The sequence below is a fragment of the Odocoileus virginianus genome, unplaced genomic scaffold (genome assembly GCF_023699985.2).
Source record: "Odocoileus virginianus isolate 20LAN1187 ecotype Illinois unplaced genomic scaffold, Ovbor_1.2 Unplaced_Scaffold_16, whole genome shotgun sequence".
NCBI lineage: Eukaryota > Metazoa > Chordata > Mammalia > Artiodactyla > Cervidae > Odocoileus > Odocoileus virginianus.
Genome location: NW_027224278.1, coordinates 379,978 through 396,080, shown reverse-complemented (window position 1 = coordinate 396,080; position 16,103 = coordinate 379,978). Strand labels below are relative to the sequence as shown.

General features: G+C 41.0%; 1 protein-coding gene across 1 annotated transcript; it reads left to right on the top strand.

Moving 5' to 3' along the window:
* Positions 1 to 4,198: 4,198 nt before the first annotated feature.
* LOC110149859 (histone H2A-Bbd type 2/3-like) lies at positions 4,199 to 4,522 on the top strand. The gene has a single exon (XM_020912583.2). The coding sequence runs from the start codon at positions 4,199 to 4,201 to the stop codon at positions 4,520 to 4,522; it is 324 nt and encodes a 107-aa protein (XP_020768242.2).
* Positions 4,523 to 16,103: the final 11,581 nt, after the last annotated feature.

Below are 16,103 nucleotides of genomic sequence, written 5' to 3'. Positions count from 1 at the left end.
TAAATTGAAGAAAGTAGGGGAAACCACAACCATTCAGGTATGACCTAAATCAAATCCCTCATGACTATACAGTGGAAGTGAGAAATAGATTCAAGGGACTAGATCTGATAGACAGAGTGCCTGATGAACTATGGATGGAGGTTCATGACATTGTACAGGAGACAGGGATCAAGACCATCCCCAAGAAAAAGAAATGCAAAAAAGCAAAATGGCTGTCTGAGGAGGCCTTACAAATAGCTGTGAAAAAGAGAAGCAAAAAGCAAAGGAGAAAAGGAAAGATATACCCATTTGAATGCAGAGTTCCAAAGAACAGCAAGGAGAGATAAGAAAGCCTTCCTTAGTGATGAATGCAAAATAGAGGAAAACAATAGAATGGGAAAGAGTAGAGATCTCTTCAAGAAAATTAGAGATACCAAGGGAACAAATAAAGGACAGAAATGGTATGGATTTAACAGAAGCAGAAAATATTAAGAAGAGGTGGCAAGAATACACAGAAGAACTATACAAAAAGATCTTCAAGACCCAGATAATCATGATGGTGTGATCATTCACCTAGAGCCAGATATCCTGGAATGTGAAGTCAAATGGACCTTAGGAAGCATCACTACAAACAAAGCTAGTGGAGGTGATGGAATTCCAGTTGAGCCATTTCAAAGCCAAAAGATGATGCTGTGAAAGTGCTGCACTCCATATGCCAGCAAATTTGGAAAACTCAGCAGTGGCCACAGGACTGGAAAAGTCAGTTTTCATTCCAATCCCAAAGAAAGGCAAAGCCAAAGAATGCTCAAACTACTGCACAATTGCACTCATCTCACACTCAAGTAAAGTAATACTCAAAATTCTTCAAGCCAGGCTTCAACAATATATGAACCATGAACTTCCAGATGTTCAAGCTGGTTTTAGAAAAGGCAGAGGAACCAGAGATCAAATTGCCAACATCTGCTAGATAATCGAAAAAGCAAGAGAGTTCCATAAAAACATCTACTTCTGCTTTATTGACTATGTCAAAGCCTTTGACTGTGTGGATCACCACAAACTTTGGAAAATTCTTAAGAAATGGGAATACCAGACCACCTTAACCTGCCTGTTAAGAGGTATAAATCTGTATGCAGGTCAAGAAGCAACAGTTAGAACTGGACATGGAACAATGGACTGGTTCAAAATTGGGAAAGGAGTGCATCAAGGCTGTATATTGTTACCCTGCTTATTTAACTTATATGCAGAGTACATCATGTGAAATGCCAGGCTGGATGAAGCACAAGCTGGAATCAAGATTTCTGGGAGAAATATCAACAACCTCAGATATGCAAATGACACCACCCTTATGGCAGAAAGTGAAGAGGAACTAAAGAGCTTCTTGATGAGGGTGAAAGAGGAGAGTGAAAAAGCTGGCTTAAAACTTGACATTCAGAAAACTAAGATCATGGCATCCAGTCCTGTCATTTCATGGCAAACAGATGGCAGAAAAATGGAAGCAGTGACAGACTTTATTTTCTTGTGCTCCAAAATCACAGGATTTTTTTTCCATAGGGATGTGGCCAAGATGGTGGAGTGGGAAGGCTCTGAGCTCACCTCTCCCATTGACACACCAAAATTACTACTATTTACAGAGCAAATGTTGATAATAATAACTTGAACACTAGCAGAAAAGATCTGAAGGAAATAACCACAGTGACACAGGTAGAAGGAGTGAAGACGTGATATAGTCAAGACCCATAGTCTTGTGGTAGGCAGCACACAAGTGGGAGGATAATTACTATTGCATAGGTTCTCCCCAAGGACAGAGGGGGAGTGAGTCCCACATCATGCTCCTCAGTCTGAGTCCAGTACCAGGAAGACAAGATCTGAGAGCATTTGGAGTCAGTGGGGCTTACTTTTGGGAGAGCCAGAGATCTGTAGAAAATAGAGACTCCACACTTAAAGGGTGAACACAAGATCTCATACACTCTGAGACCAAAGCCAAAAGCAATAATTTGAATGATGCCTGGGAGAGAGCCACTTGCTGATCTTGGAGAGAATTCCAAAGAGGTAGGAGGCAACAGGGACCTCTCCTAGGGACACAGACACTGGCAACAACTATTTTGAAGGGCCCATTCTCAAAATGGATCACAGACATAACTGCAAAACTCTAAAACTCCTAGAAGATAACATAGAAAAAAACCCAGAGGACCATGGGTATGGTGATGACTTTTTAGATAAAGCATGAAAGATGACCCGTGAAAGAAATAAGTGATATGCTTGATGCCATTAAAGTTTAAAACTTCTCTGCAAAAGACCCTGTCAAGAGAATAAAACAAGCCACGGACTGGGAGAAAAATATTTGAAAAGGACACATCTCATAAAAGATTGCTATCCAAAATATAAAAAGTATGTACACCTTGGTGTTCATCCTTTGGGTGTAACGTCTATGTCTGTCTTTATTTATTTATTTATTCTGCATGTAGATGTTCAGTTGTTTCAGTATTATTTATTTAAAAGAGTATTTATGTTTGATTGTCTTTTTTTTTTTTGCTCCTTTATCAAAGATTAGTCAATTATCTTTATGTAGGTCCATTTTTGGGCACTCTGTCTATTCCATTTATCTATTTGTTTATTCTTTCACTAATACCACACTATTTTGATTACTGTAGCTTCATGATATGTCTTCAATAGGGTAATGTCAGTCCTCCAACTTTCTCCCTTTCCTTCAATATTTTGTTGGCTGCTGCTAAGGCACTTCCGTTGTGTCTGACTCTTTGCGAACCTTTGAGCTGTAATCCTGCCAGACTCCTCAGTTCATGGGATTCTCCAGGCAACAATACTGGAGAGGGCTGCTGTGCCCTCCTCCAGGGGATCTTCTTGACCCATAGATCGAACCTGTGTCTCTTTACATCTCCTGCTTTGGCAGGCAGCTTCTTTACCACTAGTGCCACCTGGGAAGCCCATTGTGTTGGCTATTCTGGGTCTTTTACCTTTCCATATAAATTTCAGAACCATTTTGTTGATGTCTACAACGTAACCTTCTGGGACAATTGGATTTTTAAAATTGGGTTGTTTGTTTATTTATCTTAAGTTTTAAGATATCTACATCCTAAGTGCACTCTATCAGTTACATGACCTCAAAATATGTCTTCTATCTGTTGCTTGTCTTTCCAAACTCTGAACAGTATTTCTCATAGAGCTAAATTTTAAATTTTGATAAAATTCAATTTAAAGTCTTTTTTTTCCTTTTTAAATTGGACATCATACCTAAGAATTTTTTGTATAACTCAAAGTAATGAATATTTCTCATGTTTTCATTTATATCACTGGAATAGAACTAAGAGTCTAGAAGTAAACCCGTAAATCTATTCATGGACATACATCCCAAAGAGGTGAAAACAGGTGTGCCCACCACAGTAGGCACATCACAGTAGGCAGAAGGGAGAAGTCACCCAAATGTCCATCCACTGCTGAGCAGACACAAAACACGTGTGGTCTAGCCATACAGTGAAATACTATTCAGTCAGGAAAAGGAAAGAAGTGCTGACTTGTGCCACCATGGGCATAAGCCCTATGCTCAGTGACAGCAGCCAGACACAGAAGGCCACCTATTTATTGTATGCCTCCACCTCTAGGAAGTCGACAGAACAGGCCAAGGGCTGTGGACAAGAACCTGATGAGTGCTTGCCTGAGGACTACGGGGGTGTGGTGGGGGAAACTGCAGGAGGGGGCAGTGGGGAGTGAGTGCCTGGCCTGTACAGGGGTTTCTCTTTGTGGTGGTGCCAGCATTCTAGACACAGTGGTGATGGTGGCCCAGCACCGCCAGTGTACACTTGGTGCCACTGGGTGGTCTGCTGCCTTCTCTGTACAAAGGTCTCCTCCCGTGGAAAGGGAGCGTTCTGACAAAGAGAGGGTCCAATGGGCAGGGTGAGCAGGGTCCTGCCAGCGCCATGTCTTTGCAGGCCCAGGCCTGCAGGGGTGGGGGTGGGGTGGGGGGCATGGGAAATCGGCAACCTCAGGGAGTCTGCCTGTCACAGACTGTGCACCCCGACCAATGAGGGGCCGGCCCGTGGTTGCTAGGATACGGAGTCGAGATCTGAGAGTACCGGTTGCCTTGAGAGGATGGGACCAGCTGACTCATCCCGCTGCGTCTCACCCCACTGCATCTCATCTCACTGCACCTCAGCCCACTGCACCGCAAAGCAAGGCCTCAGAGACAGCGGGCTCAACGGTCAGCATGCCAAGGAAAAGGGGCCGTCAAACGTCGTCTGGTCGCCACACAGCCCTAGACGAGCTGTTTTTCTCCATGAGCCACATGGAGTGCCTCCTGTGGGAAGGCCACTACGCCCAGCGCCTGAACTCTTCTGCACCCATCTTCCTAGCAGCCATCACGCAGCACCTGACTGCCAAGGTCCTGGAGCTGGCAGGCAATGAGGCCCAGAACAGCGGTCAGAGGCACATCACCCCAGAGCTGGTGGGCATGGCGGTCCACCACAATGCTCTGCTCAGCGGCTCTTTTGGGATGACAACCATCTCCCTGGTGGCCCCAGCCCAGCACTAGCTGCTAAACCACACCTGGGTCCTGAGTCCCGGGTGCCAGGCTCTAGGACGGGCCTCCCCCGGCTGTTGGGCGCCAGGCCTGCTCACTGACCGACCGCACAGCCCGGTGCCTCGGGCCCAGTCATGTCGAATCAATCAAAGTGTTTCAAGACATCCGTGTGTGTGCTTCAGTCACTTGGCCTGGGAGGTGGTGGTGGGATATCCCTCCTTGGAGAGGTGGGGGTCGGGGGTCTGGCTGGAGTGGAGGGGGGAGTGTTGTGAGTACAGGTGGAGTCGGGGATTGCAGGCAGAGGGAGCGAGCAGTCGCCCACGGTGACAGCGCATGCGGTGGCCCTGGTGGGAGAGGCTGGCTGTGCTGGGGTTGCAGTGTAGTGGGGTCTGGGGGGAGGCCGGGGAAAGAAGGCTCCCCCGTTGGCTCTGAGCAAGTAGGAGCCAGGCCAAGTCCCCAGAGGGACTGGTGTCCTCCTGGTGGTGACGCTCAAGATTGAGAGGGTGGCGTTGTGGTAGGGTGAAGGTGCCAAGGTGACCGACCACCCCGAGGCGTGGGATGCAGGGATAGTGGACAGCGTGCTTGACAGGGGTTCCCATGGGGGTAGGGCCTAGATGCCCATGGGAGCAAGGGCCTAGACTGCGGCGGGATGGTGTTGGGGTTGGCGGGACACAACCTGCAATTATGCAAAGTCAGAATCAGGGTCACATGAGGTCACCAGTTGACTATTTGGTCGTGTGCCTTTAGAGATGCCAGGAGATGCCCTGCTTGGCAACCTGCAGGAGCAAGCTGTCATTTAGCAATGGAGGGCTCCGGGCCAGGGCCCATGCCACCACCCTTATTTTGCATATGTGACTTTCGAGGGACCAGGCTCTGCCTCCGGCCACTTGATTTGCATATCACCGTGGAAATGGAGCTTTAGCCTAGAAAGCTGGAGTAGTCATCATGTCTGAGACCCACGTTTTAAAATCAATGCTATTTCTTTATGCCTTAGGTAGCTTGGATTTGATTAGTAAGAAGCTTTATGCCGACTGCTGCTTCACTGATAAGGAACTAGCCTTTTACTGACCTTTACTTTCATTTTAAATAATGAGAACATAATACCTGCCCACCATTTCAGAATAATGGTAGAAGAATTAGAGGAAATTACATATATATTATATATATAATATACAACATAAAAGATCTTTTTAAAATATATGAAAACACATTGCTTACTCACTCAGTCATGTCTGACTCTTTGCGACTCCATGGACTATAGCCTGCCAGGCTCCTCTGTCCATGAAATTTCCCAGGCAAGAATACTGGAGTGGGTTGCCATTTCCTTCTCCAGGGGATCTTCCTGACCCAGGGATCGAATCTGCATCTCTTGCATTGGCAGGCGGATTCTTTACCAGTGAGCCACCAGGGAAGCCCATCTAAAAGTATACCTGTGCTAAAATAAAAACTTACTAAGTAGTAAGGTTAGTTCTGTATGCAGTCCATGGCATTGTGATATTTCTTTTTTGTTTTCTTATATTATGCAATAAAATCAACCTCGTTTGGAGTCCAGTTCTATGAATTTAGCACATGTATACATGTGTGCATTCATTACCACATTCAGGACATGGAACAGTTCCACCAACCCAGCAAGTCCCTGGTCTGGTACAGCAGTTCCTGTTTAAGTGCTTGATTTTTGTAAAAAGAATGTTGGTGAAATACAGCCCTGGGTGGAGAGTTGGATGGGGAGCCAAAATTCAACAAAGACCGCAAGGGAAAGCGAAATGGAGAAGTTTATTACTCATGAGTCCTGGAGGAGGTACGAAGCACGCCTGGAGGGCCACACAGGAGGTCAGGGCAGGGGCAGGCAGGGAGAAGGCAGCAGGGTCTGGGACTTACAGCTGTTCTTGGGGCCCACAGGTTAAGTGTTTCTGAGGTTCCCTGGATAAGGCCAAATTGGTCAATTCGAAACCAAATAAATAAAATAAAATAAATAAACCAGCAGAGTTTTGGTAAGCTCTGTGGGACTTCTATCTAACGGACCCACAAGAGGAAGGAGCTGGGAGGCAGAAGAGACTTAAATTGCCAGGGCCTTTGGGGAAGTCATTTCAGTTGCAATTTCTTATGACTTTGCTGGCTGTCATCCAGGGCATGCCCTTGAGGATAAATTTTTGTCCACCCAAGGCCCCTGCAGGCCCCTTAGCTACACAAAAAGAGCATGATGTTATAGAGTACTTTAAACTCTCAATAGCTGTCAAACTCTTTCTTCAAACCTAGTCCTTGACAACCGCTGCTCTGGTCTCCATCTCTTAAAAAACTACCTTTCCCATATGTCTTTGTAACTAGATTCATTAAGTCTGTCAGCTTTTGAGGCTGGCTGCTATCACTAAACATACTGCTTTTGAGGTTCATCAAGATTGTTGTGTGTATCAATATTTACGTTCTGTTGTTGAGTAGTATTCCATTGTTTGGATGTACCACAGTTTGTTTAACCCTCGGCCTATTGGAGGACATTTTGATTGTTTCCACGTTTTTGGCAATTTTGAACAAAGCAGATATGAACATTCATGGATAAGTTTTTATATGAACATAAAGTTTCATTTCTCTAAGGTATATACCCAGGAATTGCCCTACTGGATCATACAAAAATGTTTTTCAGGTCTCTTCGCAATTAGCCTCATTCTCATGCCCTAGGGGCAACCATTGTTCTTCTGCTTTTTGCCACATGTTGATTTTGCCTATTTTAGAACTTCAAATAATGGAATCATACATGTAAGCACTTTCAGTGAAGCCTCTTTTAAGAGGCACTTATATTTGATGTGTGTACCTATGTTCATTCCTTTTTATCACCAAATGTTATATAGCTATATTAATAAACTGCTGTTGATTTATACATTCAACTGTTGATGAACATCTGGCTTCTTTTCAGTTCTTTATTATTATGAAAGAAGCTGCTATAAACATTTGTGTTCAAGTTACACAAGTAACTTGTGTACCAAGTTACTCTGAAACCACTTTCAAAGTATTTGTACCATATCATACTCCCACTATGTATGGGAGTTTTAGTTGTTCCATATCCTTGCCAAAATTTGATGTTTTCAACTGGTTAGTTTCAGTCATTTTGGTGGATATATAGTGATATATCATTGTTGTCTTTAATTTGCAAATACATAATGAATAAAGATGTTGAGCATATTTTCTATTTTCCAATAAAGTGATTTCAAAATATCCAACATAACTATTATTTTTCTAATACTGAAATAACTATCTTAGCTTTCTTAGATCTTCTGTGTAGTACATATTTATATTTCATTTACTTTCAATCTTTCTTTGTCATCATGCTTATATAGCATGTCTTTTTGAATTTTTATTTTATTTTGATAAACTTTAAAATAAGATCTATTGTCTTAATACATTTGTCTGTGTGTTAGTCACTAAGTTGTGTCCAACTCTTAGCTACCCCATGGACTGTAACCCGCCAGACTCCTCTGTCCATGGGATTCTCCAGGCAAGAATACTGGAGTGGGTTGCCATTCCTTTTCCAGGGGATCTTCCCGATCCAGGGATCAAACCCAGAGGTCTCCTGCATTGCAGGTAGATTCTTTACCAGCTGAGCCATCAGGGAAGCCTTATTACATTTTTTAGTGTACAATATATTATCATTGCCTGTAGATACAATGTTATACAGCAGATCTTGAATTAATTAATCTTGCTTATCTGAAACTGAATGAGCAATGAATAGTAACTTTCCATGTCCCCCTCCCAGCCAGTATTCTGGAAAAACAGTGTTCAGTTCAGTTCAGTCGTTCACTCGTGTCTGACTCTTTGCAACCCCATGGACTGCAGCATGCCAGGCTTCCCTGTCCATAACCAACTCCGGAGCTTACTCAAACTCATGTCCTTCTCTTTAAGAATTTTCCACAGTTTGTTGTGATCCACACAGTCAAAGGCTTTGGCATAGTCAATAAAGCAGAAGTATATGTTTTTCTGGAACTCTCTTGCTTTTTCAATGATCCAACGGATGTTGGAAATTTGATCTCTGGTTCCTCTGCCTTTTCTAAATCCAGCTTGAACATCTGGAAGTTCATGGTTCACATACTGTTGAAGTCTGGCTTGGAGAATTTTGAGCATTACTTTGCTAGCATGTGAGATGAGTTCAATTGTGTGATAGTTTGAGCATTCTTTGGCATTGCCTTTCTTTGGGATTGGAATGAAAACTGACCTTTTCCAGTCCTGTGGCCACTGCTGAGTTTTCCAAATTTGCTAGCATATTGAGTGCAGCACTTTCACAGCATCATCTTTTAGGATTTGAAATAGCTCAACTGGAATTCCATCACCTCCACTAGCTTTGTTCATAGTGATGCTTCCTAAGGCCCACTTGACTTCACATTCCAGGATGTCTGGCTCTAGGTGAGTGATCACACCATCATGATTATCTGGGTCATGAAGATCTTTTTTGTATAGCTCTTCTGTGTATTCTTGCCACCTCTTCTTAATATTTTCTGCTTCTGTTAGGTCCATACATTTTTGTCCTTTATTGTGTCCATCTTTGTATGAAATGTTCCCTTGGTATCTCTGAATTTTCTTGAAGAGATCTCTAGTCTTTCCCATTCTATTGTTTTCCTCTATTTCTTTGCACTGATCACTGAGGAAAGGTTTCTTATCTCTCCTTGCTATTCTTTGGAACTTTGCATTCAAATGGGTATGTCTTTCCTTTTCTCCTTTGCCTTTAGCTTCTCTTTTTTTCTCAGCTATTTGTAAGGTCTCCTCAGACAGCCATTTTGCCTTTTTGCATTTCTTTTTCTTGGGGATGGTCTTGATCACTGCCTCCTGTACAATGTCACAAACCTCTGTCCATAGTTCTTCAGGCACTCTGTCTATCAGATCTAATCCCTTGAATCTATTTGTCACTTCCACTGTATAATCATAAGGGATTTGATTTAGGTCATACCTGAATGGTCTAGTGGTTTTCTCTACTTTCTTCAATTTAAGTCTGAATTTGGCAATAAGGAGTTCATGATCTGAGCCACAGTCAGCTCCTGGTCTTGTTTTTGCTGACTGTATAGAGCTTCTCCATCTATTGGCTGCAAAGAATATAATCAATCTGATTTTGGTATTGACCATCTGGTGATGTCCATGTGTAGAGTCATCTCTTGTGTTGGAAAAGGGCATTTGCTATGACCAGTGCGTTCTTTTGACAAAACTCTGTTAGCCTTTGACCTGCTTCATTTTGTACTCCAAGGCCAAATTTGCCTGCTACTCCAGGTATCTCTTGACTTCCTACTTTTGCATTCCAGTCCCCTATAATGAAAAGGACATCTTTTTTGGGTGTTAGTTCTAGAAGGTCTTGTAGGTCTTCACAGAACTGTTCAACTTCAGCTTCTTCAGCATTACTGGTCGGGGCATAGACTTGGATTACTGTGATATTGAATGGTTTGCCTTGGAAATGAACAGAGGTCATTTTTTTTGAGATTACTCCTAAGTACTGCATTTCAGACTCTTGTTTACTATGATGGCTACTCCATTTCTTCTAAGGGATTCTTGCCCACAGTAGTAGATATAATGGTCATCTGAATTAAATTCACCCATTCCAGTCCATTTTAGTTCACTGATTCCTAAAATGTTGATGTTCACTCTTGCCATCTCCTGTTTGACCACTTCCAATTTGCCTTGATTCATGGACCTAACATTCCAGGTTCCTATGCAATATTGCTCTTTACAGCATCAGACTTTACTTCCATCACCAGTCACATCCACAACTGGGTGTTGTTTTTGCTTGTGTGGATCACAGAAAACTATGGAATATTCTTGGCATGGGAATCCAAGACCACCTTACCTATCTCCTGCATACAAGTCAAGAAGCAACAGTTCGCACCAGACATGGAGCAATGGATTGGTTCAAAATTGGGAAAGGAATACCTCAAGGCTGTATATTGTCACCCTGCTCATTTAACTTATATGAAGAGTACATCATGTGAAATTCCAGGCTGGATGAATCACAAGCTGGAATCAAGATTGCTGGGAGAAACATCAATAACCTCAGATATGTAGATGACACCACCCTTTGGCAGAAAGCTAAGAGGAGCTTAAGAACCTTTTGATGAAGGTGAAAGAGGAGAGTAAAAAAAAAATTGGCTTAAAACCCAACATTCAAGAAACAAAGATCATGGCCTCTGGTCCTGTCACTTCATGGCAAATAGATAGGGAAACAATGGAAACAGTGACAGACTTTATTTTCTTGGGCTCCAAAATCACTGTGGACAGTGACTGCAGCCATGAAATTAAAAGACACTTGCTCCTTGGAAGAAAAGCTATGACAAACCTAGATGGTGTATTAAAAAGCAGAGACATTACTTTGCCAACAAAGTCTGTATAGTCAAAGCTATGGTTTTTCCAATAGTCATGTATGGATATGAGAGTTGTACTATAAAGAAGGCTGAGCACTGAAGAATTGATGCTTCTGAACTGTGGTGTTGGAGAAGACTCTTGAGAGTCCCTTGGACTGCAAGAGATCAAACCAGTCAATCCTAAAGGAAATCAGTCCTGAATATTCATTGGAAGGACTGATGCTGAAGTCTGAAGCTCCAATACTTTGGCCACCTGATGCGAAGAGCCAACTCATTGGAAAAGACCCTGATGCTGGAAAAGATTGAAGGCAGGAGGAGAAGGGGACAACAGAGGATGAGATGGTTGGATGGCATCACAGACTTGATGGACATGAGTTTGAGCAAGCTCTGGGAGATGGTGAAGGACAGGGAAGCCTGATGTGCTGCAGTCCATGGGTCGCAAATAGTCAGACATGACTGAGTGACTGAACAGCAGCAATGGTCACTTTTCTGAATACCTGAGAATTACCATTGCACTCTTTGATACAAATTTGACTACTTTAGAGACCTCATATAGATGGAATCATGCTGTATTTGTCTCTCTGATGGTTTATTTCATTTAGCATAATGTCCTCAAGCTTCACCTGTAGTGTTAAAGAGCATTTAGCCATATAGTTGTCTTGCTTTTATACAGAGTATGATCATATTAGTCTGCTATGTTGCCAGAGCTGAAAGTAAGTCTTATCAATATTTTAAAGATGGTAGAACCATGCTTTACTTTGAATTCAAATTCAAAATACTCTTTGCTCCTCTTTCCCCTATGGCCTTTGCATAATCCGTTTCCAAATGCTCGTGTACTAGGACTGAGAACTCATCATCTCATTCCCCTTCCTACCTCTTGCTGCAGATATTTTTCTTTTATATATACAATGATTTATGGAATTTAAAAATCTTGATTAAGCTCTCTAATGTTAAAAAAAATTAACAATATTTCTTCAGGCCTACCTAGGATTCAAGGGTCAAAGATTGAGATGAAGGTTCTTTTTAAAAGGCCAGGAATTTTCTTCCTTTCTTAGAAACTGTCTCAAAGTTTTCAGATCGTCACACTGCTATTATTATATATAGAAGCTTTGACTATCTGTCTTTCTGCTGAATATCCACTGAGGGTAGATGGACACATCTTTTTTTCACATCTCTATCTTCTCTGATCATGTTTTCTTAATATTACAGACACTTTCTCCTCAGAGATTTTCCTTAGCCCCTATCTTATGCTTAACATTTTTTGTTAATATTCTTCTTTATTATAATATATAGTAAATATTCTTCTTCATTATATTCTTTATATTATGTTCTTTGTTCTTTATTATAATAATATAATACTGTATGCATTTTATAGTGAGGAACTAATAATCTATACATATACAAACAACTTTATAAAAAAGATTTTCACACATAGCAATAAAACTCAAGTACTATTTCTATGAGACCTTTGAACTGGAGGTGAGTTCTTGGATATTCTTCGTGTATATGTTCCTTCTGTGATAACGCTTTGGCTTCATTGACTGCATTGCTACAATGCTAGGCCATAGACAAGAATTTTGCGTTACATATCAACCCTCATGGTATATAAAATAGATGGGGTTAGGGCAAGCAAAAAAGGCACATCTTTTCCTTCTTGTCATTACAATATTATTTCTTTTTTTGCAATATTATTTCTTAAGTGACCTCATTTTTCTAGTGAAAGCTAAAATCATAAACTTGTTCAATGCACAATACCTCCTTAGGCTCGGTTGGCCCTTCAGATGACCAATTAAAGTGATTCGTTTCGCATAAGTGTGTGAAATAGTCTTTCTTTTAGCTTTTTTTCTTCTTTTCATTTTTCTCTCTAGCTATGGATCTCTTTCTCTCTCTCTCTCTCTCTTTCACACACACACACACACACACACACACACACACTCACACACACACACACACACACACACACGATACTAGGACATGCTCCCTCCCTACCCCACACATGTTTATTTATTTATTATTATTAGTTGTTGCATTGAGTTATTTAGTCATTTAGTTATTTAGTTGTAGAATGAGTATAGAAAACATCTGTGAGTTGATACTTCCTCAAACCACCTGATCAGCACCAGTAAAGAGCAAGGGGGCTGCACTGAGTTAAAGGCTTCTTAGAGCACACAGAATGAAGCTGGGTTTGGAGGGAAATGTAAGGGAGAATAAGAAAATTGAGGTGAGAAGAGAATAGAAGTTGAGAGTTTCCTCATTATATACCCAAGGGAGGCACTTGAAAAAAAAAAAAAAAAACTTTCCTCAAGCATTTCTTGCTGTTCTGTAGACATGAGAGCCTTGTGTTTATATGCAGCAGGAAATTGTATATTGTCAGGGAACTGCTAAAGCAAGAAAAGGAAATCAAGAATAAATGGCCTATGAAGCCTTCTGAAAGGGATACTGACTACCTCTTTTCTTCAGGGGTCAAAGTGTTGTTTGGCTTTTGCGAATGTTTCAGAGGTAGGCCTCTTCCTGTTGATACTGCAAATATCCCCAGAGGCCAGGTTATAGAAAAAGTATTTCAGAGAAAGAAATGTGTTCAAGAATAAATAATTTTCTGGAGAACAGAAAAATGGAGTCTTTGCCAGCAGAGCAAAGTAGATACTCTACACTATTAAAATAATGACTTAGACTAGCTGTCTTGTGAGTGGGGGACAGATTGTAAGAGATGTGGAGGGTTTTACACCTATATTAAGGGCTTCCCAGGTGGTACAGTGGTAAAGAACCCACCTGCCAGTGCAGGAGACATAAGAGATGTGGGTTCAGTCCCTGGGTTGGGAAGATCCCCTGGAGGAGGAAATGGCAACCCACTCCAATATTCTTGCCTGGAGAATCCCATGGACAGAGGAGCTTGGCGGGCTACAGTCCATGGGGTCACAAAAGAGTCAGACGTGGTTGAGTTACTGAGCATGCACCCATACCTATATTAACAAAATTCACTACAAATATTTCTTTCCATTTTGTTTACATAGCCACAGCTCTTGACAGTCCTTCCCTCTGCTTCCCTCTAGAGGACTCTTGGGGACATTACATAGAGTGACATTGGTGAACATCAGCCCTGGCCTAGGTGTCAGGAAAATATATTCTTTCCTTATTATATAGACAGGGAAACTATGGTTGACCCTGAGAACAAGTAAGTGTAAAAACCAAATCTACACTTTTAAACAATATGATGATTTATATTATCCACAGCATCACTAGAGCTAGTGAGATCCTAAGTAGTTAATTGTTCTTCAGTTTATCCTGAAATAAGATGCTGGCTCATGATTCAATACTGGAAATACATCATTACTGTTATTTAGGTGAGTCAATAGTTTGATGCTAATTTGATTCTTATACCTTTTTTATTTGTTTCATTTTTGTAGACTGTATTTTTATTGGTGTTGAAAGTGTGTGTGATAAGGTTCTTGTTCCAACTCTAGAAAATATGATCATAACTCAAAGCCACTAGTGTCCAGAACCAAACTCATACTATTATTATTCCCTTTTTGTAGAAGAGTAACTTCAGACACAGAGATATTAAGTAATTGCAAGAGAAAGGAGTACACACACACACACAGACACACACAGGATCATACACCATGATCAAATTGAACTTCAGAAAGACAAGGATGGTTCAATATTAGCAAATCAGTCAATATAAGCCACATTAACAAAGGAAGAGTAAAAAAAATATCACATGATCATCTCAATAGCCACAGAAAAGCACTTGACAAAATTCAACATCCATTCATGATAAAAACTCTCCAAAGTGGGTATAGAGGGAAATATCTCAACATAATAAAAGCCATTTATGACAAACCCATAGAATACTCAATAGTGAAAAGTTTAAAGCCTTTCCTGCTAAATTCAGGAACAAGATAAGGATGTTCACTCTCACTACTGCCATTCAACAGAGTATTGGAAGCCCTAGACATAGCAATCAGACAAGAAAAAATATTAAAGGTATCCAAATTGGAAGGGAGGAAGTAAAACTGTCAATATTTGCAGATGACATGATATTCTATATAAAGAACCCTAAAGTCTCCATTTAAAAGCTGTTAGAACTAATAAATGAATTCACCAAGGTAGCAGGCTATGAGATTAATGTACAGAAATCTCTTGGATTTCTTTACACTAAATAATGAAATATCAGAAATAAAAAGAAAAAAACTATTTTAAAAATCATATAAGAGAAAATGAAATACTTAGGAATAAATCTAACCAAGGAGATGACGACCTTTACGCTGAGAACTATAAAACATTGATAAAGGAAGTTGAAGATGATTTAAAGAAATGAAAATATCTTACTTGAGACTGGGGAAATTACTGCCACTCACACACAAAATAATAGGGCTTCTGTTAGTAAATAAAGGAGAAATAAATATTGTGTATTTTATTATGTGTCTGATACAGTTTCACAAGACATATGAGATGATGAAATAATATCCTGGGTTTCAAAAAGAAGAAAACAGTAGCTGCCAGAAACTACATTGTACTTTATTTATTCAGACTCATCACATATTTTTTTTCCAGAACCTTAAGAAGTTTATTGACAAACTAGATGGGATTTATATGAGATTTCCAAATATGGTGAGAAATTTGAAGACCATTTAGAAGGAAGAAAAGTTGAGGAAATTTGGTTTGTGATTCAAGAAAGTCTCAGAAAGTCACTCTCCTTAAACATCTAATGACGCATCATGGGAAAGAGACCTCAGGCCAATTCTATATAACTCCATGTGACAGAAGTAGGATCATTAAATAGAAGTTACAGCAGGGTGGCCAGGGTTTCAGTTAACATGAGAAGAAACTTTAATACAACTAGCCCACAGCAATATTTCAAATCTTCTGTTACTAAAAGTGCTTAAGCAGATGCTAGATGACCAATTGCTGGGATTCTGTTAAAGATATGCAGCCATATATATGGAATTTAGAAAGATGGTAATGATAACCCTATATGCAAAACAGAAAAAGAGACACAGATGTACAGAACAGACTTTTGGACTCTGTGGGAGAAGGCGAGGGTGGGATGTTTCGAGAGAACAGCATCAAAACATGTATATTATCTATAGTGAAACAGATCACCAGCCCAGGTTGGATGCATGAGACAAGTGCTCGGGCCTGGTGCACTGGGAAGACCCAGAGGAATCGGGTGGAGAGGGAGGTGGGAGGGGGGATCGGGATGGGGAATACATGTAACTCCATGGCTGATTCATGTCAATGTATGACAAAACCCACTACAATATTGT

Coding starts and splice junctions, on each gene's coding strand:
- LOC110149859 (XM_020912583.2), top strand. CDS start 4,199: ATGCCAAGGAAAAGGGGCCGTCAAACGTCGTCTGGTCGCCACACAGCC.